We start from the raw sequence: 21921 nt of genomic DNA, 5'->3' as shown, positions 1-21921 counted from the left end.
AAACCTTCAGCCACACCCGGGACTGAGGCTCGCTCTGGTGCAGAACATACTGCTAAGACAGAAGCAGCTCGTCAGGTGTGTGTGTGTGTGGGGGGGGGGTGTCCCCCATCACCTCAGTTCCTGAACCCCTGAGGTGGCTGTGGTGGCAGAACCAGCCTCTCTGGGCCTCATCACAGCCAGCTTCATGGTTGTTGACGTCCCGTGCTGACTGTGTCGGTTGAGGGCTTGTGTTTACCAAGAGACAAGCGTCTCTCTCTCTCTCTCTCTCTCTCTCTCTCTCTCTCTCTCTCTCTCGCCTCCCAACATCTCCAAGCCACCTAGAGATGCCCCTGCCTGTATGTTCTGGGCAAATGCAATTTCAGGCAGAAGCCACATGGGGAAGAGACACATATTCAGATACCTGTTCCCCCCCCCCGCCCCTTCCCCGCTCCGCTCCCAGAAGCTGGGCCATCCTGGGGGCGGGGAATGAGCCCTAGACTTGGGGGTCACGGACACCACAGAACTTGAAATCCAAAGATCCGAGTCCAAGTCCTTACTCCAGTGCCATGTAACCATGGACAAGCGGCTGGATCTCTCTGAGCTTTATCTGTAATTGGTAGTTAATAACCCCTGCCCTTGGCATTAAAAACACCAGGCTCCACGCAGGACGGAGCGCTCTGCCGAGCTCCTGACCAAGCACTCGGCTGTCTTCTGCTCTTCCCCTCTGGGATGTCCTCCTACCGCACCATAAACCCACCTGTCCAAAGCGAGGTATTGTTTCTGCCTCTAACTTGCTTTCTCTCTACAACCCACAGTCACTCCAGACACCTCCCTCTCACTGACCACCTCCAATTGCTCTTCAACAGCTCTCCTTTCTGTTAGACGTCTCTGAGAGCCACAGCCTCCTTTCCCATTCCACTGCTGCGGTCTAGTGCAGGCCTTTCTCACTTCTCACTTGGAGTATTGCAGGTTTCCAGGCTAGACCCTCCAATCTATGCTCCAATCTGCAGTCAAGGCAATCTTGCTATTGCCGCGTGCAGTCCAATTTCTTCAGGACAAAGCCCAAACTCCTTAATGTGACTCAAGGTCCCCGGGGACCTGCTCCTGCTGACCCTTCTCTGACCACACCTTGAGAGCATGCTTTGCTAGTGAAGTCCAAGAGCATGTCCTGTATGTCACCTGTCTCCTCTGCCTTCAACACTTCCCCCACTCCTCTGCTTCTAGCCTCTGCTCAAGCCTTACTTCCTTCAGGAAGTTTCTCCTGGTCTCCTCAGATTTAGGGGACTCAAGCCCTGACCCCTGTTCCAGGTTCTCCCAGAACCCAGCGCTCCCCACACTGTGCTGTCCTGAATTGCCTGTGGCTCCCACTTAAGACTTGTGCCTGGTATGTAGTAGGTGCTCAGCAAACGTTTGTTCAGTGATTTAACATGGGAATGGATGCACTGAAAGACAGTGCAAAGAGCACAACACTGGGAGGCAGAGACTGGACTCCAGTCCCAGCAGCGCTAGAGGACCCTGGGTGGGCCTGCCCAGTTCCTCTCCCCGGGTCTGCTGACCCCTCATCTAGGGAGGTCTGTTGCCCACTCTACACACACACAACTGCACACAGAATAGAGGAGCACTCAGGTTAAAGACTCAGGAGCTCATCCTTCAGGTCCAGCACCACCCCAGAATCAAGAAGCAGGTGCTAGGAGACAGGATACAGGCAACAGCGGTAACCACCTTCAGAAGTCTGCATCCTGCCAGCTGCTGAGGGCAGGAACCGGCAGTCACCTGCTGACTATCTTTCTCTGAAGCTGGGGCTGGGGAAATCCCCATTCTCTCTGCCCCTCCCCCAAGGCTGGTGAGCAGGGGCTGGGAAGGGAGTAGTTGTGGGGGCTTCAGGGGAGAAAGCCAGACTCAGTCCCTCCCTCTCCTGAGGTGTTGGGGAGCAGTTGAGGCCACAGGAGCAGAACAAGCACAAGCCTTTAACATTGTGCCAGTGGGTCTGGATCTCACCCACTGCACGACACCCCATTTCTCCACCTCAGCTTCCCATTTTCCCTGGCTCTGCTTAAGGGGAGATGGGTTCGGTGCAGAGTCTGGCGCTGAGTGGGGACTGAGCCTGGCTACGCAGCTCAGTCAGGTCTGAGCGTAATGCATCAGTCACAAATCAGCCTCATCTCCTGTGGAGTAAACAACTCCAGACACAGCGTCCTCCGGCACCCACCCCCCGCGGGAACAAAGCAGGCTTGGGAGGCCGCCGCAAAGGACAGGATGGCGGTTTTATATGTGGAAAATACTCCTAGGGGAGTAAAGACGAACAGATGGAGGCACATGATACCGGACAGGAGGGGGAAAGGTTGGGCAGTGGTCTCTTCTAACCAGTACGTGGAAGCTGCACCCCACCCCCAGGCGGGGGGTGGGACAACATTGGCACAGGAGGTGGCGAGACAGGCATGAGGTGCCCATCCCTGAGGTGGGCAGCCGGGCAGGGCCCAGTCCTCGTTGGCACAATCGGCTCTCTCTGGCCCAGCTGGGATGCTGGGGAGGGGCAGGGCTGCTGGGCTCAGGGGATGCTAGGCAGAGGGACACTCAGGTCGGAGGGGGATAGGAAGGCCTCTCCTGGGGGGAGTGGAGTGGACATGGGTTAAAGGACAGGATCACAAGAGGCGAATACAGAGCAGCAGCAGCAGCAGCAGCCACGCCCCCAGAGGAGATCCGTGGTCCCGAGGCAACCCCTGGGGCAGTGATCATTTCTTGGGCACCAACCCCAGGGGCCTCTCTCCGGGGTTTCGGGGTGAGGATGAAGGAGCAGTTTTTGGTTTCAAAATGAGGCGGACCAGAGTGTTCCATGGGCTCCACAGGGGTGTGGAGGGCCCCTCTTCTGGTGGCAGCAGGCAAGGGATACTGTAGGCAAAGCTCATTCCTGGGGCAGGTAAAGGCTGAGGCATGGAGGGGGGGGGGGGGCGCGTCTCCGATTGCCCACTCCTCACGGTTAGGTCCTGGGTGGGCAGATGGCACTACATCTGATGCCCGTCAGTTTCTACCCAGACACCTCCCCAAGGGGCTTCCAGCCGGGAGCTTCCTCCTACCAGACGATGCTGCCAGAAAGCTGGGGGGAGAGGGGGTGGGGAGGGCTGGGCATGATGAGGGACCCCGGGCCTGGAGTTGGGGAAGAGAACACTCATGGGAAAGCCTGTGGTCTCTCTCTCTCCAGGAAAAGCCCCCTACCCTTCCCAGATACTCCAGGTTGGAAAAAGGGCCACCCCATTTAGAGTCCCAAGTAGAAAGAGCTAAGGAAGCGCACCTGCTCTCTGGGAGAGTGAGGGGAGAGAGACCCCCTGAGGTGGGGAAAAGGAGACACTGCAGGCAGGTGGGCACCCCCCCTCCATCCACCGCAGGTAGATAAAAACCTACAGCTGGAGCTGAAGGGACTCCCAGGAGCTGGGATGCTACCACCTAAAAACAAAAAACGAAAACCCCAACACTGAGCAAAGGCATCTGAAAGAGAAGCGCCCCCTGGAGGTAAGATACATGCCGGTGGAGAGCGAGCTGTACCTGCCCTCCCTGGGCCGAGCTGTACCTGCCCTCCCTGGGCCGAGTCCTTCCTCCCAGTGCGGCCCCGCCTCTCAGCGGATGTAAACACCCCGCCCCCAGCCCTCCAGCTCGTTCTTGTTGCGCCCCAGCACCGGTCCCCCGCCCTCCGCGCAGTAGCGGGCCTTGTTCCGGCCCCGATTCCGGTTGTCAGTCAGCTCCTCTTCGTAGTCGTCTTCTTCATCCTCCCAGGATCCCTGACGAGCTGGTGGGGTGCTGCCCCCTGCGGGGTCTCCAAGCCCTGGCCCCTCGGAGGGGTCAGTCTCCATGTCCACGCACGAGTCTCCCAGCTCGGTGTAGGCGGAATTTCGGTTGCCAGAGGCGTCGGCATCAAACGTGTCTTGGCGGGACAGTGCCCGCACGGTGCCCACCCGGCCTGGTGGGTGGCTGCTGGGGTAAAGGCCTGGGGGCTGGCCCAGCTCCCCCGGGTACTCGTGCACGCTGGCATGCTCCCCGGTGGCCCGGTCCAGCGACTGGTCCCCAGAAGCAAGGTAGGGTCCCTGGTTAGCAGACAGACGGCACACACCATGCGGATCAGGCAGGGGTGAGAGAAACACAACAAGGCAATGCAGGTTAGTGATGGCACCAAGGCACCAGCCTGGCTGAGGGAGGAGGGGGCTGACTCCCTGCCAAGGACTCTTGTTGGGACGGGGGCGCCCAACCTTCCCGCGGCTGAGGGGGCCTGAACTCTCCCGGTTACCATGGCACAGACCCCGTGAACAATTAGTCATCGCTTCAACACACGTCACTAATGCTGTTTGGGGGTAAATCATCATTAACAGCTCATTAGTATTGCCACTCATTAGTGGTTGATTGGGTTAGTCATTGCTCCAGTTTTCCAAACACACTAAGGGGATTTCAGCTCAAGCTCACTAACCCCAGCTCCTTCAGTCCAAACCAGACCCTAAGCAGAGGATTCTAGAACCCCACACTCCCTGACCCAAGTCAAATGATGGACTTCCTCCTCTGCCCCCCAGCAAAGACTCAAAGCAGCAGGATAGGAACAGCTGATGGGTCTCCATCCCCACAGGAGGTGATGAGGTGGCCCAATGTCCTCATGGCCTGATGGCCACTCCCATCACAGAGGCCACTGGGTGGGTGCGAAGAGGCCTGGGTCCTAGTCCTGCCCCTTTAAGTTGGGTGATGCTAAGCAAATGACTCCCCTTCCTGTGGCCCAGCTTCTCTGTGGTGGTGTGATGGAGATGAGAGCAGCAGTTTCCAAACTGTTCCCCTGAGATCTGGGGGGGCGTGGGAGGGCACAGAAGTGCTTCAGGGGTCCCCGTGGAGGTGAAGTGGAGGCCAAGCCACTAGCTCCCTCTGAGCAGAGCAAGGATGGCTGGCTTATACTGAGCTTCCACATAAGATTCAGTGGACAAATTTGAAAAGCAATGGTCTAGAATGGTGTTTTTTTCTGGCTCTAATCGAGAATCAAATGCGTAATGATGTGATCTCAGGGATGGGCCATGGCTCCCACGGGAGGAGGGAGAGGCAGGGCAGGGCACCCACAGGAAGGCCTTTCCTGGAATCTGTTTAACTGGGAGAAGAATGGAAGGTTCAGCATCAATCACCGAAGACGCTACCTTCTAGGTCCCTTCTGAGGGGCCTCCTGTGGTTAGGGCTCTAGGGAAGGGGACAGTCGCTTTGGGTTTAAAGGCCCCTGCTTTGTGGGATTCCCTGCTCTGTTGGGTCTACAATTCTGTGACCACTATTGAGTCTAAAATGGGCATGGAGTCCAGTGAATGACTCTACCAGTCTTCTCCACGTTTTCTTCCTAGTCACTTGACTTACAGGGCCCCCAATCAGGTCTCACCCCCAAAAGCCCCCAAGGCAGCGGATGTAGTCCTAGGGGACCAGGCCCAAGGAGTACCATCAGCCCGCCCCACCCCCATAAACAAACCACAGACACCAGAAGCTGCTGCTCACCACATTTTTTTACAAAATAGAGCTCTTTCCTTCCTTCCCCATGATCCCTGTTCTCCAATTCCCGGCCATGGGCAGGAGGGGAGATGTGGGGGGAGGGGGTACCTACATGGCGTGCTCCTGCAGCTGGGGCACCGCCCCGGCCTGCTGTGAGGCCTCCAGCCCACCCCAGAAGCTGAGATTTCTCCTGAGTGAGGTGAGCACCTGTACCTGGAGGTTGGAGACAGGGGCAGGGCTGGCAGCCAGGGCTGCAGTAGCCATGGTGCGGTTCAGCAGTGGGTTAGGTGGAGTGCTGCTGGGCGGGTGTGTGGCCTTCCAATAGGCTTCCAAGTATTCGGCCAAGTGCTCACAGGCATCCTCCAATTGGTTCTCATCCAGGATGATGTCAAACATTTCCTGTGGAGGCGGGGTTAGGGGAAGGGCTAGGATGAGCCAGGCATGACCTAGGGGTTGTGGGTGTGGCCTGGGCACAGTGGGCGGAGAGTCAAGGGGTTGAAGGACAAGGTTAAAAAGAGACTTCTGGATGTCCAGAAAGAGAAGGGGGGCTCTCAGATGTACACTGGCAGAACTACAAAGGGTCTTGGCACCCACACAGTCCAACTCCCTCATTCTAGATTTAACCTTTGGCACTCGGATGTCGAGTGTGACTCGACACGGTTAGCATCGAAGCTCGTATGTCGAATTGTATTGAATGTATCAATAATTTGAAATATAAAAAAAGTTTGTATGAAAAGGAACTCCAGTTTTTTATTCTACTGTCGCGCTTTGTAAAATCTGGGGTATTTAAAAAATTAAATCCTGAGTAGAATAAAGGAATCGAGAAAAAAGCAAGCGAGTGCAAAGGGTTAAGGCTTAGACTCCCCAAAGAGAAGTGGTGCTTCTGGGGCTTGAAGCCAGTCTCTGACTGCCTGCCCAGCACTCCTTCCCAGAAGACCAGTCTGCACCTAGGGACCCAGCCCAGGTGTTCCTGGTCCCTCTGTCTCCCGTGCAGGCCAGAGGAAACCAGAATCCAAATGCCACCCCCTTCCCCGGGGTCTGAGCACTCACAGGCGGACACTGCGCCAGCTTCTCCGAGGCCGCTATTTGCACATTGAGGTGTTTGGACTGAGACTTCCCTCGAGACTTGATGAGCCTCTGAAGTACCTGGTTTGGGGGGAGAAGAGGGAACCCCAGAAATGCACCAAGTCAGAGAGGCAGGTCCTGGTTAAAGCTAGCGTGGAGAGCCAGTGTCAGGGCTAGAGGATGTTCGATGACTCTCAGCCCTGGCCCCCTCTTTAGAAATCACCTCACCAGCTCTGTATCCATCCTACACAAAGCCCAGGCTCTCTCCTGGGTCTCATGCCAACATGTCCTAGAAGTTCTTGTAACAGTGGCTGTCTGAAGGGCATCCAGCCCAGCTCCTCTAACCTTCTTCACAGGCTCCGTTGTCTAGGCCAACTTCCCCTCCACGTTAACAACAGCCATGCTTTATGGGGCACTTGCTGTGTACTGGCACTATTGGGTACTTTTTACATGATCAATTCAAATAATCCCATTATGTGGCCACTACTATGATTTTCACTCAATCATAATAATACCAATAGCTGAAACAAACCCATAACCTTAACTAAATGATCAAAGCTAGCATCACCAATGATGCGGCAAACCAATGTCATATGCCTCTTGACGCAATGCAATCAGAACCCATGGCTTCGGTGAAAACTGAAGATGGACTGCATTCTAGATAACACTTCTTGAATTTGACAATTATACTGTGATTAATGCCCTTGTTCTTAAGCAATACAGGTGGGATAAAGGCATACAATACCTATAACCTACTCTCAAGTCGTTACGTGTACGTAATATATACATACATACATACATAAAATAAAGTAAATGTGGCAAAATGTTGAGAATTAATCAATCTGAAAAAAATTGAATTGCATACTTTAAATGGCTGAATTGAATGGTACGTAAATTATACCTCAATAAAGCTGTTAAAAAAATTAGCAAATCCAAGTGAAGGGCATTCAAAGGATGGGAGTTCTTTGGACTATTCTTGCAACTCTTGTATAAATAAAAATCTTTTTTTTAATATATTTTATTGATTTTTTACAGAGAGGAAGGGAGAGGAATAGAGAGCTAGAAACATCGATGATAGAGAAACATCGATCAGCTGCCTCCTGCACAGACCCTACTGGGGATGTGCCTGCAACCAAGGTACGTGCCCTTGACCGGAATCGAACCTGGGACCTTTCGGTCCGCAGGCCGACGCTCTATCCACTGAGCCAAACCGGTTTTGGCTAAACAAAAATCTTTTAAAAAATAAAATAGATACAGTGCTTAGTAGGTACCAGCCACTTTGCACAGTTAATCCATTTATTTGATCTTCACTATCACTACTTGAGGATCCCTATTTCACAGAGGAGGACACTGAGGCATAGAGATGCCAGGTGACTTGCCAACGGAGCACAGAGCTGGTGAGTGGCAGCACTGGGACACAAACCCGGGCAGTCTGGGGGAATGGGCGTACTGGTACTTTCTAGATCACAAAGTGTTCTTGCGATCTTATTGGGTCCTTTATCTTATTGGATCCTTTCAACCACTCCAGGAAGTACTTAGATTCATCATCCCCTTTATGCTCATTAGAAACTTAGGACTCGGAAAGGTTAAGTAACGGGTGCTCAGCTCCCAGGGTGCTCTCATGAGGTAATAACAGTTACCGCCCCTGGTTGCCATCATGAACTCTGGGCTCTCTACATCATTACCTCAAACTCTCTCAACAATCACACCAGGGAGGGATTCTACAGGTGAAGAAAGGAGGTTAGAGGCCCCAATTTCAATAAAAAATAACAACCAAAAAAACAACAAAATCTAATTGATAAGCCAACCACAGCTAGGATTTGAACCCCATGCTGTCTTCTAACTTCAAATCCTTCACCTACGCTTGCCCTCCATGTGTCTCAAACCCCCACTTCTTCACCTACACTCGCCCTGCATGTTCCTCCCCATTAACATCTAGGAGGGAAAACTAAGGGAGCTGCAATATGACGAAGAAGTGAATCCTATGGATTTCATCCCTATCAAGGTCCACATGAGGACAGTGCGGCAAAAAGGGCTGAAGCCAAAAGGCAGGAAGAACCTCCCGGCTGTCAGGTAGCTGGGTGACACCGGGGACAACACGCACTGAAGTCCAGTTTTCTGGATCAAGAGTGGGAGGTTAACCAGAGCGGAGATAGGGGACTGGCCTGCATGAACCTAATAATAATATTTATTTTAAGATTTATAGAGTATTAATAGCGAATACATGATGAGGTCCATTATACCAGAACCTTTGCTAAGTACTAAGAATTCCCATTAGGTCGCATCTTCACAATATCCATGTGATGGAGTTGTACAGAGCAGGAAAGTAAGGCTGGGGGGATTAAGCCACATCATTGGTAAGCAGCAGCTGGGATTTACACAGGCAGCCAGACTCCCGAGAGCGCCTGTCCCCTCCGGGGTCCGGCTTCTGCACCCACCTTGGGAGAGGTGATCTTGATGTAAACAATGATGGGGGCCAGTGAGGTCTTGGAGAGTTGGGCCGGGTGGTTGATGGTGTCGGCGTCCAGAGCAACCAACTGAAGGGTCCGGGCCAGCTCGAAGATTCGCTCGATCTCGCTCTGAACCTCAGCTGGGGGTACATGGAGTCATGGAGAAGGGGGAATGTAAGGGAGCCCCCCGGGAGGCAGTGGGTGGATAGAACACTTCTGGAGATGCCCCCCCCTCCCACATCTGGCCCCAGAAAGTCTGGCCCCAGAAAGCAGCGGGGGGGTGTTAAGAGGGGGGCTCACCCAGGCTGGAGCGTGTGTTGGAGCGCTCAATGATGATGTGTTTGCTGGGGTTGTTGAGGACTGAGCGCTTAGCCAGGGAAATGTCCGCTGTCACCCGAGTGATGGAGATCCTGGGGATGGGGCAAAGGGAGTCAGGGGTTAGGTGGGCTAGAATAGCCTGCCTGCTCCCCAGGCTCTAGGCCTGTCTCCTATCCCTCAGTCCAAGAGTCCCAAATTATCATTCAAGCCACCCTGCCCATCGCCAGCAGCAGAGGACTGCAGTGGCAATGGGGACCTAGCACCCGGGGTCTTACCTGCCATCAAACCGATGCTTCAAGAAGTCAAACAAAGCTTTCTGCATCATGTCTGTAACCTGAGGGTGGGATTTGGGGTGGGGGAGAAGTCAGGTGTTTAAAAAGCCACTCAGCAAGAGTGGGCTGCTGGGTATATGCACCTTCCCACTCCATTTTCTTCTTAAATTCCTGAAATGAATGGGACCCTGGGGGTAGGAGGAGTCTTCTGAGTCTAAGGAGCCTCCAATGAGCTCTCAGATCCCAATGGTTCTTCTAGGTGGTACCTCTGGGAGGACTCTTCTGGGGATTTGGGGGGAGGAACTCGACCCTCTGAGTGGGTCTCCCTGTGGGTCGGGCCCCTCGGGGAAATTTCTCTGAAGGTCTGTAGCCCTCTGGGGAAGATACCCGGGAACCTGGGCCCTTCGAAACCTCTGGAGTCTCTCTGAAGGTCTGGGCCCCTCTGGGTCCACTCCCCTCTATGGGCTCCTACCTCATAGCCCTTGAGCGACGGTCCCACCAGGATGATGGGCCTCATGGAAGGCACCACGTCATAGGGGGGCACATGCTCTGTCTGGAGGGGAGGCAGGGAGGGGAAACCCCAGAGTGGAGATGACATTAGCTCCTCTTCCCCAGCCTCCAGGCTCCCCCATGCATCCGCTCCTCCCACTGGTCCCAGGCCCAGATGTGGGGGTATCAGGGTGAGGGTGGGGAGGGATGGCAGGGAGAACCAGGAAGGGTGGGAAAATGGGGCAGATATGGGAATGGGTGTTAGAAGACCCCCCCTAGCTCATCCCAAAGGGTGGGGAGGGGGGACACAGAAAGCTGTGATACTCACCGATTTCTGCTTCTGTTTGGCTGGGTCCAGAGATTGCCAAGAGGGGGAGGAGGGGGAGGAGGGAGAGAGGGAAGGGCACCCAGGCAGGGGCAGAGGGCAAGGAAGGAGCCAGGACAAGAGAGGGAGGGAGAGCGGGCAGACGAGGAGAGATAACAGGGCATGCGTGTTAGTGACAGACAGAGCCAGAGAGAGGGGACGGGACCCCATGCCAGGGGGAGCCAGAAGTGGCCCTGGATCAGGGCTGGGAGTGGGATTGTCAGTCAGTCCAGGGGACCTGAGAATATTCAGACATACCAAGACCCTCTTCCTGGGTCTTGGAAAAGAGCTGGGAAGGGTGACAGCCTCTAACTGGGTGCCCACCTCTTGCCCCAGTATAGCCAACCTGCCCATTTTAAGAGTTCTCTGGACTGTCCTGCCCTGTAGCCAGTAGACCCCCACATGCCCACCCAAGACCCATGGAGTCCGAAAAGGGCAAAGAAAGGTCACCGTGCCACTCCCCCTTCACATTTGGGGTGGGGGCAAACATGGGATAGCACAGTGGTAGAGAGGGGAAAGGTCAGGTTTCATTACCACCAGATTCTGGTTGGGGAGGGGGGCAGCTTTCCAAGGGAAGGGGTGCTTTGATGTCAAGAACTACCCCTTCCTGTGGAGTGGGCTGGGTAGGGTTTTGTGTGGAGATACACACGCCTGTCCTCTGTGCCATCCCACCCCTCCCGCCTCCTCAGCAGGAAGCCCCGATCCCCCGCAGAACCAGGCTGCCACCACATCTGAATCCATCCCGGCCCCCTCCCCTGCCAAAGATCTGGGCCCTGACCCCCGCCCCTCTCACAAGAACCCAGCGAGGATTACCTTCTTGAAGAAGGAGATGCGTTTGCCATGGGGTGACGGGGTGGTGACACTGCTAACACTAGTCTTGGCAGAGCCACCAGGCTCCGCAAGCTCAGCCTCCTCGTCCTCTAACTCTAGGGGGTCTAGTTCAAATGCTAAGTTAGTCATTTCATTACCTGGACCGGCGGCGAGTCAGGAGAGAGGGAGGAGGGAGGCGAGGTGGGGAGGAGTGAGATGGACAGGGAGACACAAAGACAGAACGCAGGGATGGGATGGGGGAAAAAGAAAGAAGAAGAGGTGAATGGAACAGGGCTGGGAGAAATGAATAGGGGGAGGGGGAGGGGAGTCAGGCAGAGAAATGGAGCTACCAAAGAAATGGGAGAGGAGAGACATGAGAGGATGGGGGCTGCCTGGCCCAGCTCGGGGGGTACCCTACTCTTCATGGAGCGGGGACCACTGGATGTGTGTGGAGGGCTCAGGAATGGGGTACCCTCTACTGCAGGGGAAGGAGGGGAAGGACAGTGGGGAGACCATCCCACCCAGAAGCTCCCCATGACTCCCCGGGGAGGCAGCAGCTCTTACCACTGGCAGGGGGTGTGGGGCGGCGGGTGCCAGTCACCACGTCTCCCAGACTGGAGCTGGAGTTGTCACCTGATTTGCTGTGTGGGTAGAGAGGCAAATGGAACTGTGAGCTAAGGGGTGGGTGTGAGGGTGGGGGAATCTCAGTTCTCTCACATGCTGCCCTGCCCCCAAGATTCTCCAACCCCACTGGTGATACCACAGGCAGCTCTGTGCCCTCGGGGCAACCCTGAGGCCAAGTCCTGGCCGACCCGGCCTCTCCCGGGGTTGGCAGTGCCCCACCCCCAGCCAGACACCTGGAGCTGAGGCGGTTCTGGCGCAGCTTCTGTTCCTGCAGCAGACGCAGGCTGTCCAGTTTGACCGGGCTAGGGATGAAGCCAACCTCACAGCCCTCCTTTACCAGCCGCCCGATCCACCAGTCATTATTGTATTTCTGCAAACAACGGCAGGTGGGGTGGGAGAGACCAAGAGGGAGATTGGAGGTGCAAGCCAGCAGCCACCCCGCAGGGGAAACTACCCTCGGAGTTGCCTACCCTGCCCAGGGGGTGGCACCCTCAAAGAGCCCCACCCCTGGTTCCGGCCTCTGAGTACAGCCCCCATTTTCAGGACAACTCCAGGACCAGCATCCTCTTGGGCCATGGATCACCCTGCCCCCAGCACATCCCCGTTCTGAGAGTCCTTCTTCCCCACGTGTCCGTCCTGCCCTGGAAAGGCGAGGAGAGAAGCAAACGCTGGCACCTACATGTGCCTGGCAAGCTGCCACTCCACTTACAGGCCTCATCACAATCCTGCCCAACAACCCGGTGACCTAGGCATTACCACCCCATTTCACCAATGAAAAATGAGAGGCTCAGAGAGGTGGAACGATTTGTCTAAGGTTGCACAGCAGACTCAGCTCAGCTCTGCTTGGCTCAGAAGTCTTTTTCCACGACAGTTCCAGATGCCCCTCTCCTGGTACCCACTACCCTCCGGATGCCAAGTGCTCTCTCCACCTCTTTGATGTGCAGGAAGTCCTTGGGCTCGAAGGTGATGGCCACTCCCTGCACAGGCACCTCATCCCCTGGAGATGGGTTGTAGCCGACATTTGTCCGAACAGCAAACGCCACCGGCTTGGTCTAGAGGAGGCGCACAGGGAGGGTGACAACCAGAGGGTTAGACCATCATGTAAACATGTACAACTTCTTGACTGCGGTGGCGATTATGTGGAGGGTTGTTTTATAAACTGTTCATTAAAAGGTATACCGAATGGCTTGGTAGGGTTTTTGCATATATGTTAATTTTCACAATTAAAAAGCAGAAAATAGCCCTCTCAGGGTGGAGGGGGACACTGGGGAGAGATAAGTATTAGGGGTGGGGGAAGCCCAGAACAACACCCAAAAGGAATAATAATAATAATAATCTATAATAATAAGAGCATATTATGCTAATTAGACCGGACAGCTGAACGACCTTCTGGACGAAGCCAGGGCTGTGAGGGCCGAGGCAAGCCGGCAGCTGCGGCTGCGAGGGCTGAGCCCCTTGCACGAATTTCATGCATCGGGCCTCTAGTAATAATAATAAGCTACTGTTTAGTGTGCCAGGTACTGTGTTACATGTTACACATGCATTATCTCATTTGTTTATCACAAAAATCCCAAGAAGTACTGTTATCTTCATTTTAATGAATGAGGAGACTAAAGTTCAGAAAGGTTAAGTGACTTGCCTAGGATCATTGTACAGCTAGCTAGTAAGAGCAGCCCAGGAAGCTTGACTCCAGAAAGAAGTGTACATTTTTAGCACTTCTCAAGCTCCTATTACGTGTGGAAACAGTATTAGACACATTATACTGTATAAGCAGGCAGTATTACAGCCCACATTTTACAGGTGAAAGACAAAGGCACACTGAGGCCCATGGGTATACCAGCTAGGAAGTGGCTGGGCCAAGACTTGACCCCGGGTCTTTCTAGGCTGTCTCTAAAGCCTGGGGCGGAGGGGGGGGGGGGAGTAGGAGGGGGGATAGGACAGCACAGCCCCTCCCTTCTCACCTTGGCTTTCTCAAGCTGGGCTAATGCCTGGCGCTCTGCCTCCTTCCTTAAGGCTTCCCGGTCCTCTTCCAGAGACACATCAGAGTCCGATGGACGGCTGGTGTAGGACTCCGCTGAGCCCTGAAAAGACAGGGCCAGCTCAGGGCCAACACCGCCTCCCCAGCTCCTGGGCCTCCGAAGGCATGGAGATGCCACCCATCATGGATGCCTCCAGCCCCAGGCCGCCCAGCATGATGCCACGGGGCTAGGAGAAGGTGGCATTAGAAGGGAGGAATCAGGGACTGAGGTTTGCAGGCCCACAGGAAAGATGTGGCCCTAGAAAGGGTGACAGCAGCAAGCCAGGGGTTAAGGCAGGTCCAAGGACAGCTGCTAGGGGCCCGGGAGGGGCGGAACCTGATAGGGGCAGCGCAATAGAGGAGTGCCAGGGGACGAATCTCCCCTCCCTGCTCCTCCTTCCCCCCCCCTCCCCTCAGCACCAGCTGAGACAGACTCAGCAGAAGCCCAGTGGGTCCTTCCAGGCACTGTAGCCACCAGCGTCGGCCTGAGCTTTCCGCACTGCTCGGCATGATGGGGCCACCACAAATTCTGCTGTCTTGTGCTCAAGGGTGAGGGAAGACAGAATCCTACCTCCCCCGGCAGAACCAGGGGAGCCCCAACTCTGAGGCTCTCAGAAGGTACAAAAGGAAGTCCAAGATTCCTGAGATGGTGCAGAGGCCAGTGAAGAGCAGAACGTGGGGCTGCAGCTGCCAGGGTTAAGGCCGGCTCAGAAGTGGGGATGTGCCAGGACCACATCAACCATCCCAGAGCATAACCCCTTCAGTGATGCAGGCACATGTGTAAGACACAAATAGTCCCGACCCGCAGTGTGAATGAACACGCTTACTCAGGGGTGCGCTTGGATGTGCAACTTCAAGTCCATGGAGGAGGGTGTGTTCTACAGTATGTGCTGGATGTCATGACTGAATGCCAGCAGGTACACGTGAGCACATACAGGGGGCACCCTAGGTGTCAGTGTCCCTGCGGGTGTGCAGCACTGAGGGCAGGAGCCAGGATGTGTGGGTTTGTGTGTCTGAGCGGCAGTGCTGTCGCTACCAGGGGTGGAAGGTGACGTGGGGAAGAACAGGTCTGCGGAGATGTGGGGGGTTTTCCTGAGGGCAGGAAAGGGTCACGTGGCCAGAAATCCCATTAGCTTGGTATGGAGGGGACCTGAGGAGAGAATACACAGTCCCACCTCCCTCAGAGGGCCCTGGTCATTAGCTAGTGCAAGGTGTCCATCCTTTTCCCAGCCAAATCATGAAAATGGGAGACTCGTGAGGCGATAGGTGGGAGGTGGGGGGTGAAGTCACTAACAGAAGCTGGAAAAGAGACGTAAAGGAAGGAGAGTGGAAACCAGCTCGACTACCACTCTTCACCCCTCCCGACGGGAGCACTCAGCGTCAGGGAGACAGATGCACAGAGAGCCAGAGAAACAGACCCAGAGAGAGGGACAGAGAGGCACTTACTGACCGACACACACATGCACACGCGCTCACGCACATGCATGCACACAGACATGGCAGGAATGGCAGGAGACAGGGGAACGGTGAGGAGGCAGAGAGGCAGGCTAGAGTGAAGCCCCCTTCACCAGCTTCCTTGAGGGGCTGCTCCCACCCTGCCCCCCATCCCCAGCTCACCACCACGAGGGTCCGGCTGGGCGCCTCCATATCAGCGCCCTCAGTGCCTGGCCCTGCTGGCCTAGGAGGTGGCCCAAACTGCCCGTTCCCCCAGGGGGCTCAGATTACAAGCAGAGTTGCTACATGTGCAAACTGCTAGGGTATATTTAGCTCAGAGATGTGGCAAGGACTGCCCCCCCCCCCCCACTCCCTGCCACCTACTGGGGGTCAGGACTAGGGAGAGGAGAGGGGAAAGGATTAGAGACTGGGGTCTGACAACCTGGGTTACCAGACACTGAGGGGACTAAGTCCTTTTCCTGTCAAGAAGGGTTACCCTGAGAGCCCAGCATCATTCCTCCTAGCCCGGTCCTAGTCCGGTCCTGCAACAGGAGGGATGAAGGAGAGACTGAAGGAAGGACTTCCTATTTGTGTACTTAAGCGACGCTCGGCTGAAGGGTGCCTTTCCTGGGCTCACTGTGCCAAGTGCTGGGGAAACAGGAATCAAAAAGAAGGGCCACACTCCAATCTGTGGTGCATCTGCCGGGGACCATCCTCCCTCTCCTGGTCCAAGAGGGGGGCTTGACCTCCACGGGGCCCCTCCTCCCAACGACCCCTGCCCTCATATGCCCTGCCCACTTCCTCTTCAACATATTCCTTGTCGGATCCCAAGCCCCTCTCCCGTTTTTCGTTGAGATGCTCCGTAGTCATAGCAACCACATGCTTCTCCCTGAGCCTGAGATGGCCTGGGGTTGAGACTTAGAACAGAGATGAGAATGGCATCTTCCTGACTGAGCACAGAAGACCCCAGAAAGCTATTCAGTGGCCCTGCCTTCAGTCAGAGGTGCTGGCCTAGAGTCCTTCCTAAAATCAACTCCCTCCTGCCAGTGCCCCACCTCCTTCAACACACGTTCTCTCTGCATATTGAAGAACCGTCACATCTGGATACGAGGAGCCTTTCCCCGACCCACGCCTAACCAGGGCTCCAGGGACTCCAACGTCCTGGCTCCTCGTTTCTTAGGACTTGCCTCTACCCAACGCTGTCAGATCCTGGGGGAGGACGGGGACGCAGACAGCCGGCAGGGGGAGTGGGTGACAGCCTGAAGCAAGCTAGAAGGAGGCAAGCCAGGCTGTCCCTGAATGAGATGACGCAGGCAGGCAACAGGGGTTGGTGCCTGGTGCTGGGGGAGGGGACGGGCGGGGGCTGAGGGCGTGGTTACAGCTGACGGTACAGGCAGGAGAGGTCATGGGGTGTCAGCATGATGGGTGGTTCCAGGCAGGCGACAAATGGCATGGGGGAGGGTGCCTGGAGAAAGCCTCAGACCCAGCTCACCAAAGCCGGGCTCCAGCAGCCAGCCACCCCGCTCCTCTCGGCCCAGCATCCCCGTTACCTGGCGCACAAAGCTGTTGGATGTTGTGTCCGAGGACGTGCTCCCATCCGACCTTTTGAACCGGCCTTTCCTCTTGCTGTATTTGCCCTGGAGGAGCCAGGAAGGGACAAGAGTGGGATCAGAAAGGCCCTCTCCCAACCCTCACCCTGTCGGGCCAGAGCTACAGCGGAGCCTTGGAAATATCATTCCCTGATCTGAACAGCCCCCCCTATTCTTCCTGAGATGGTACAGCCCGAGGGGAGGGAGGGCCCAGACCACAGCCATGGGGTGGGGGGGACAGTGCAAGAGAGCCCTAGGAAGTGCACACAGGAACCCCCCAAACTAAGCCAGAGAGGCTGGGAAGGGGGAGGCGCTGAGTAGCTGGAGGCTCATTAGGCAGCAAAGCTAATTAAGATGCTGGGCAGGCTGCAGAGGCCTGGAGGGAAGGGAGAGGCCGCCTGCAGTGCTGGGGGGGGGGGGGGGCGGTGGTGGTGAAGAAACCTGGGGGAAGTCCCTCTCCCGCGCCCCCTCAGCTGGAGGGGAGCAGGGCTGAGTGTGCCTGTGGCCCCCAGAGAGACGAGGAACTGCCAATTGCCAAGAGGGCCCCACCTGGCTTTTCTTGTGCCCAACTCTTGCTTTCCTTTTTTGCAGAGTGGGGAGGGGCAGCTCTCAGCTCTAGGAGACCCCAAACTAGATTTTCGGGGAGGGGGTGAGGTAAGTAAACATCTAACCCTGGCCCACTGCCGTCGGGCATATGGAAGCTCAGCACCCCCTGTCCTGGCAGGACTTTTTCTCAGGCCTCTCCTCACCATCACAGCGGTCACACCTCTCCCCAAAGGGGCGAGAGGGATCAAGCACCCTCCCACTAACCCCCAGCTGCCACTGCCAACATCCTGTCCCCATGGTACCCACCAGGCTGCATCAATCTAAATGCCCCTTGGCCCTGCCCCAAGATGAGCCCGGGACACAGCCCCCACAAGTCCCTGGGGGAGGCTGGCTCGGTCTCACTGACGAGGCTCCTGACTTGGCCGGCGTGGACACTGCCCGAGCAGAGCACTCAAACAGCCGCACATCCGGCTATTTCCAGGCCGCCTGGAAAGGGGGTGCTTCTTCGCCCTCCCCAACTCACTCACGCACACTGACCCCAGGCCAGTCCAGAGGAGGGGGGTCATGATGATTGAGGGTTTAGGCCCTCCACGCCCGTGCCCCCAGCCTGCATCCTAGAGTTTCTTTACCAGAGAAGGTACTAAGCCATGACCAGACTAGGATCTCCATCCTCCTTCTGGTACTTGGACCTAAGTACCAGAAGGAGGATGGACAGATTGGAAAGAAGGGCACCTGGGAACCCCAGAACCCTCCCTCCTACACCTCTCTTTAAACCAGACATACACCCTACCTCTGGAATTGGGGATCCCTACAAACTTAAGAGGATCAACCCAGTAAGCTCCGACTCTCTTCCACACCACCACCCCAGGCCGGGAAGAGGGAGTGGCACCAGAGGACAAGGGACAGCTGAAAGAAAGGCCCAGTCAGCTGCCTCGCAGGCTCCAAGGGGCCTGGGGTGGAGAAGGAAGGTATTTTTAGGTCTGACCTGGCCCCCGCCGCACACACATGCAGATTAACCACGTTATCATGGCGGTTCCAGCTGCTCCACTCTGGCCACAGCCAGAAAAGAGTTAATGCTATCCCAGCCTTGGGGTGTTGCCAGATTAGAGAAGGACAGGCCCCGGAGAAACCACCCCAGACCTTGCTAGTCACTCCATGGGCACCCACCACACCCGACAAGGCCCCTTCCTCGGAGTAACCCGGGGGCACAGCTCCGTGTGAGCGGGGGCGGGGCAGCAGGCCTCCTCCCCCAGGTAACCGCTGCTTCCCCTCCAGGACAGTGAGCTGGCATCCGTCCAACTTTCCAAACTTTGGAGGCATTTTTCCGGGGCTGAGGGGGGAGGGGAGGACTGGCAGAGGGAGAGAACGTGGGTGTTGGGGACGAGGAGCCGGTCCAATGTGGGGTGTAGCTGACGTGGCTGGAATGGGGGCCTGGCCCCTTCCCCACTCTCGAGGGCCACTGTCTGCGGCTCCGAGGGCCTGCTGGCGCCGCCCTCTGACCAGCGCCCCGGCCATCTCCCAGAGCCACCCCCGCCCCACCCACCCCCGCCCCGCGCCCCAGAGCGTGCTCTGCGTCGCCCCCTTTGCCTGAGCTCGCTCTCCAGCCTCCCTCAACCCCGGGATCCCCCCGCCAGCACCCCCATTCTCAACCCACTGGAACCTGTACCCGAGCAGCAGGGGACACGAGGAAGCGAGGGTGACAGGCGCTCCGACTGCCTCCTCCGGCTCCGCAAAACCGCAGCCCAATCCCGGGCCAAGCGCCCATCAATCATGAACCCGCAGGCACTGGGGGCGAGCCGGCGCCCCTCGCCCCTCCGCGCCGAGCTGGCACCCCTTTCCTCCCCAGGGTCCCTCCAGCCAACCGCACGGGGTCCGCGGGAGCGGCCCCTTCCCTCTGCCCAGCCGCCGCGCCTCACCTGTGGGCTGGGGTCGAAGACCTCCATGGGGATCTCCTGGGAGGGTGGGTAAGGGCCCCGCGACATGCTGGTCTTCTGGACCATGGAGAGGAGCCTCCCCTCCGGCCGCCGGCCCGGCCCAGCCGGGCGCCCTCAGCGCGCGAGAGGCCGTAGGAACCGAGGGCGGCGCGGCGCAGCCAGCACCGGATCCAGCCACCTGGCCCTGCCTGCGGCTGCCCTCTTCCTGCCTCCCCTCCCTCCTCCCGCTCTCTCCGCCGCCGCCGCCGCCTCCTCCGCCCCTGGAGGCTCGGCATCTCCCCCCGCCCCTCCGCGCCGCGTCCCCCCGCCCCTCCGCCCGCCCGGCCCCGCCCCGCGCAGCCCCTCCGCGGGCTCCGCGCGGACAATGGCGGGGCGGCCCCGGAGCGGAGCGCGCGCCGGCCTCGGGCTGGCCCGGGGTGAAGGCGGCCCGCGCTGCGGGGGCAGGGGTGGGGGGAGAAACCCGCCTGAGGGTTGGGGGCCGGGGGTGGCGGTTTACCAGGGGATGCCAAGCACTAATGGAGGCGTAACGCGGCTTAGCATGGCTGGCACCGCGCCCCCCCCCCCCTTCCGTCCCAAACCGCTCTTCCTAGCTGGTCACCCCATTCCAGCTTGGGCCACCGGAACTTCTCGGTCCCGGGGACCCGGCTTTAACTGCTTTCTCCCCTGTGGGAGCCCCGGTCCCCTTGAACCAAACAGAAAGTCCCCTCCCCGCCTCTAACTCTGGGCTGGCCGGCGCGGGGCTGAGGCTGGAGTGGGGAGGGTGTCCAAAGGGAGTCCCAGCAGAGCACAAGAAACCCCAGGGACCCAGGAGTCCTGTCTTAGCTGCCAGTACCCCAGGCCCTTCCAAAAGGCCGGGATTGGGGCTGGGTGAGGTCCGTGTACTTTGGAAGAGAGAAGAAAAGGGAAGAAGGAATGAGCTGAGAGGAGAAACTGGCTAAAGTCAGATCTAAGGACCATTGACCTAGGATTGCTCCCTCTTCATCCTTATTTGCGGACAAATATCCAAGGCCTGGACCCCACTTACCACGCATGATCTTCGGAGAGAAAAGGAGTGGGGGATTCTGGCAAGAGACCTTGGTGCCAATTTGGCTCAGGCTCTTTCTGGTCATGTGGCCCTGGACAAATCACTACACCTTTCCTGTAAAATGGGGTTGCCAGTACTGTGGTATCTTTGTCGCCTGGGATTATTGGGAGAATGAGGGAAAATGAAATTAAATGATGGATTGCTGGGGCCTTTGGAGATGTTGTAAGGAGCAGTGCAGGGGTCAGTCATGACAGGAGGACCTGTTATCTCCCTAATCTTCCCCTCCTGCTGTTCCACAAAGAGGAGAGGTGAGAAGTAGAATGGAGATTTGCCCAGGTTTAGTGACCCTAATATAAGGCCGGCCTGCAACAAGTAGATGGCCAGCCTAAATTGTTTTTCTGATCACATCACTTGAGAGGCATTGCAGCTGAAACCCATTAGCATTGTCCTGTGAGCAGATCCAATCTGGAGGGTCCCCACCTGCCCTTTGGGCACAAGAGAGCCTGGCATGACAGAAGGCATGGGATTTTCAGTCAGAAAGACCTGGACTTGCCATTTCTGTGACCTCACTTAGCTGTAACATGACAATGACACTAATTGTGTTGTGACGAAGTGGCATAAATTTTGCTCCTCTTTCTCCCTTTTTGACCTGGGCTCTGTTGAGCAGCCAGGAAAATTCAGCTAGAGATGCGGTAATCAGGTGGAGCCAGCATTCAAATCGAGGCTTCTTGGACTCCAGAATATTCTCCTTGGGTTTTTGCACTGGGTACGCCAGACCAGGAGGGAAGAACTATGCGTTGTGTGGTCATTCGATTTTTTTTTAAACTTTCACAACTATGCATTCACTCAGCCAAAATACTATTTTTCAAGTGTTTACTATGCTCTAAGCTCTAAACCCGCTGTAGTGCAGTGTAAGCCAAACAAGTTTCCTACTACCAAGGAGCTTGTCTTAAAGCTTCCCTTTGCAAGTTGCAAACATTAACTCATGTGATTTTTACAACTGGGTTACGGAAATATTACACAGGAGAAAGTTGAGGCACTAAGATTAAGAACCACAGCGGTGCAAAAACAAGCTAATGTCTTTGGTGACCTATTCTGCACTCCAGGGGCTCCCGATCTACTGAGAAAATGAATAAAAAGGGGGCTTTTGCCTGATAGCTGCCCTGTTATTTTCTTCCGCTTCATTCACGAATGTTTTTCACCCGCTAATAAAACATCTTCCCAGAGAATACAGGATGCCTGCAAGGACTGGGCCACTCTGGCAAACTCCTCTACCCCGCCTGCGCGATCCAGCTGACATCCGGCTCCCACTAACCACGTGATCGGGCACCCTTGCTGCGCGTGCCTAGTAGGAAGTCGGACTATACCACTTTGCCTTACCAAAGGGGTATATAGTCTATGTTTTTAAGTTTAAAACGACTCCTGCTATTGCGCTTCTATTATCTCGGGTATTTACACAGATATTAGTAAGTTTAGGATGGCGGAAGATGGAAGGACAAGAGGGGAATACGGA

At 56.3% G+C, this 21921-nt stretch overlaps 1 protein-coding gene across 1 annotated transcript; it reads right to left on the bottom strand.

The window, feature by feature from the left end:
* Positions 1 to 1330: 1330 nt before the first annotated feature.
* Positions 1331 to 19605, bottom strand: CACNB1 (calcium voltage-gated channel auxiliary subunit beta 1). Its single transcript, XM_079797441.1, has 14 exons — positions 19367 to 19605; positions 16866 to 16952; positions 13826 to 13945; positions 12794 to 12916; positions 12098 to 12234; positions 11805 to 11881; positions 11244 to 11398; positions 10050 to 10130; positions 9581 to 9639; positions 9288 to 9397; positions 8976 to 9127; positions 6523 to 6618; positions 5686 to 5871; positions 1331 to 4055 (listed from the first exon to the last, which is right to left on the bottom strand). The coding sequence occupies exons 1-14, from the start codon at positions 19448 to 19450 to the stop codon at positions 3591 to 3593; spliced, it is 1932 nt and encodes a 643-aa protein (XP_079653567.1). The 5' UTR covers positions 19451 to 19605; the 3' UTR covers positions 1331 to 3590.
* Positions 19606 to 21921: the final 2316 nt, after the last annotated feature.

The sequence above is a fragment of the Cnephaeus nilssonii genome, assembly GCF_951640355.1.
Source record: "Cnephaeus nilssonii genome assembly, chromosome: 19".
NCBI classification, from domain to species: Eukaryota; Metazoa; Chordata; class Mammalia; order Chiroptera; family Vespertilionidae; genus Cnephaeus; species Cnephaeus nilssonii.
This window is presented reverse-complemented; position numbering and strand designations above follow the sequence as displayed.

Coding starts and splice junctions, on each gene's coding strand:
- CACNB1 (XM_079797441.1), bottom strand. CDS start 19,450: ATGGTCCAGAAGACCAGCATGTCGCGGGGCCCTTACCCACCCTCCCAG. Junction 11,399..11,804: donor CCCCACACCCCCTGCCAGTG/GTAAGAGCTGCT, acceptor CCGCCGGTCCAG/GTAATGAAATGACTAACTTA. Junction 5,872..6,522: donor AGCTGGCGCAGTGTCCGCCT/GTGAGTGCTCAG, acceptor CCGCCTCCACAG/GAAATGTTTGACATCATCCT.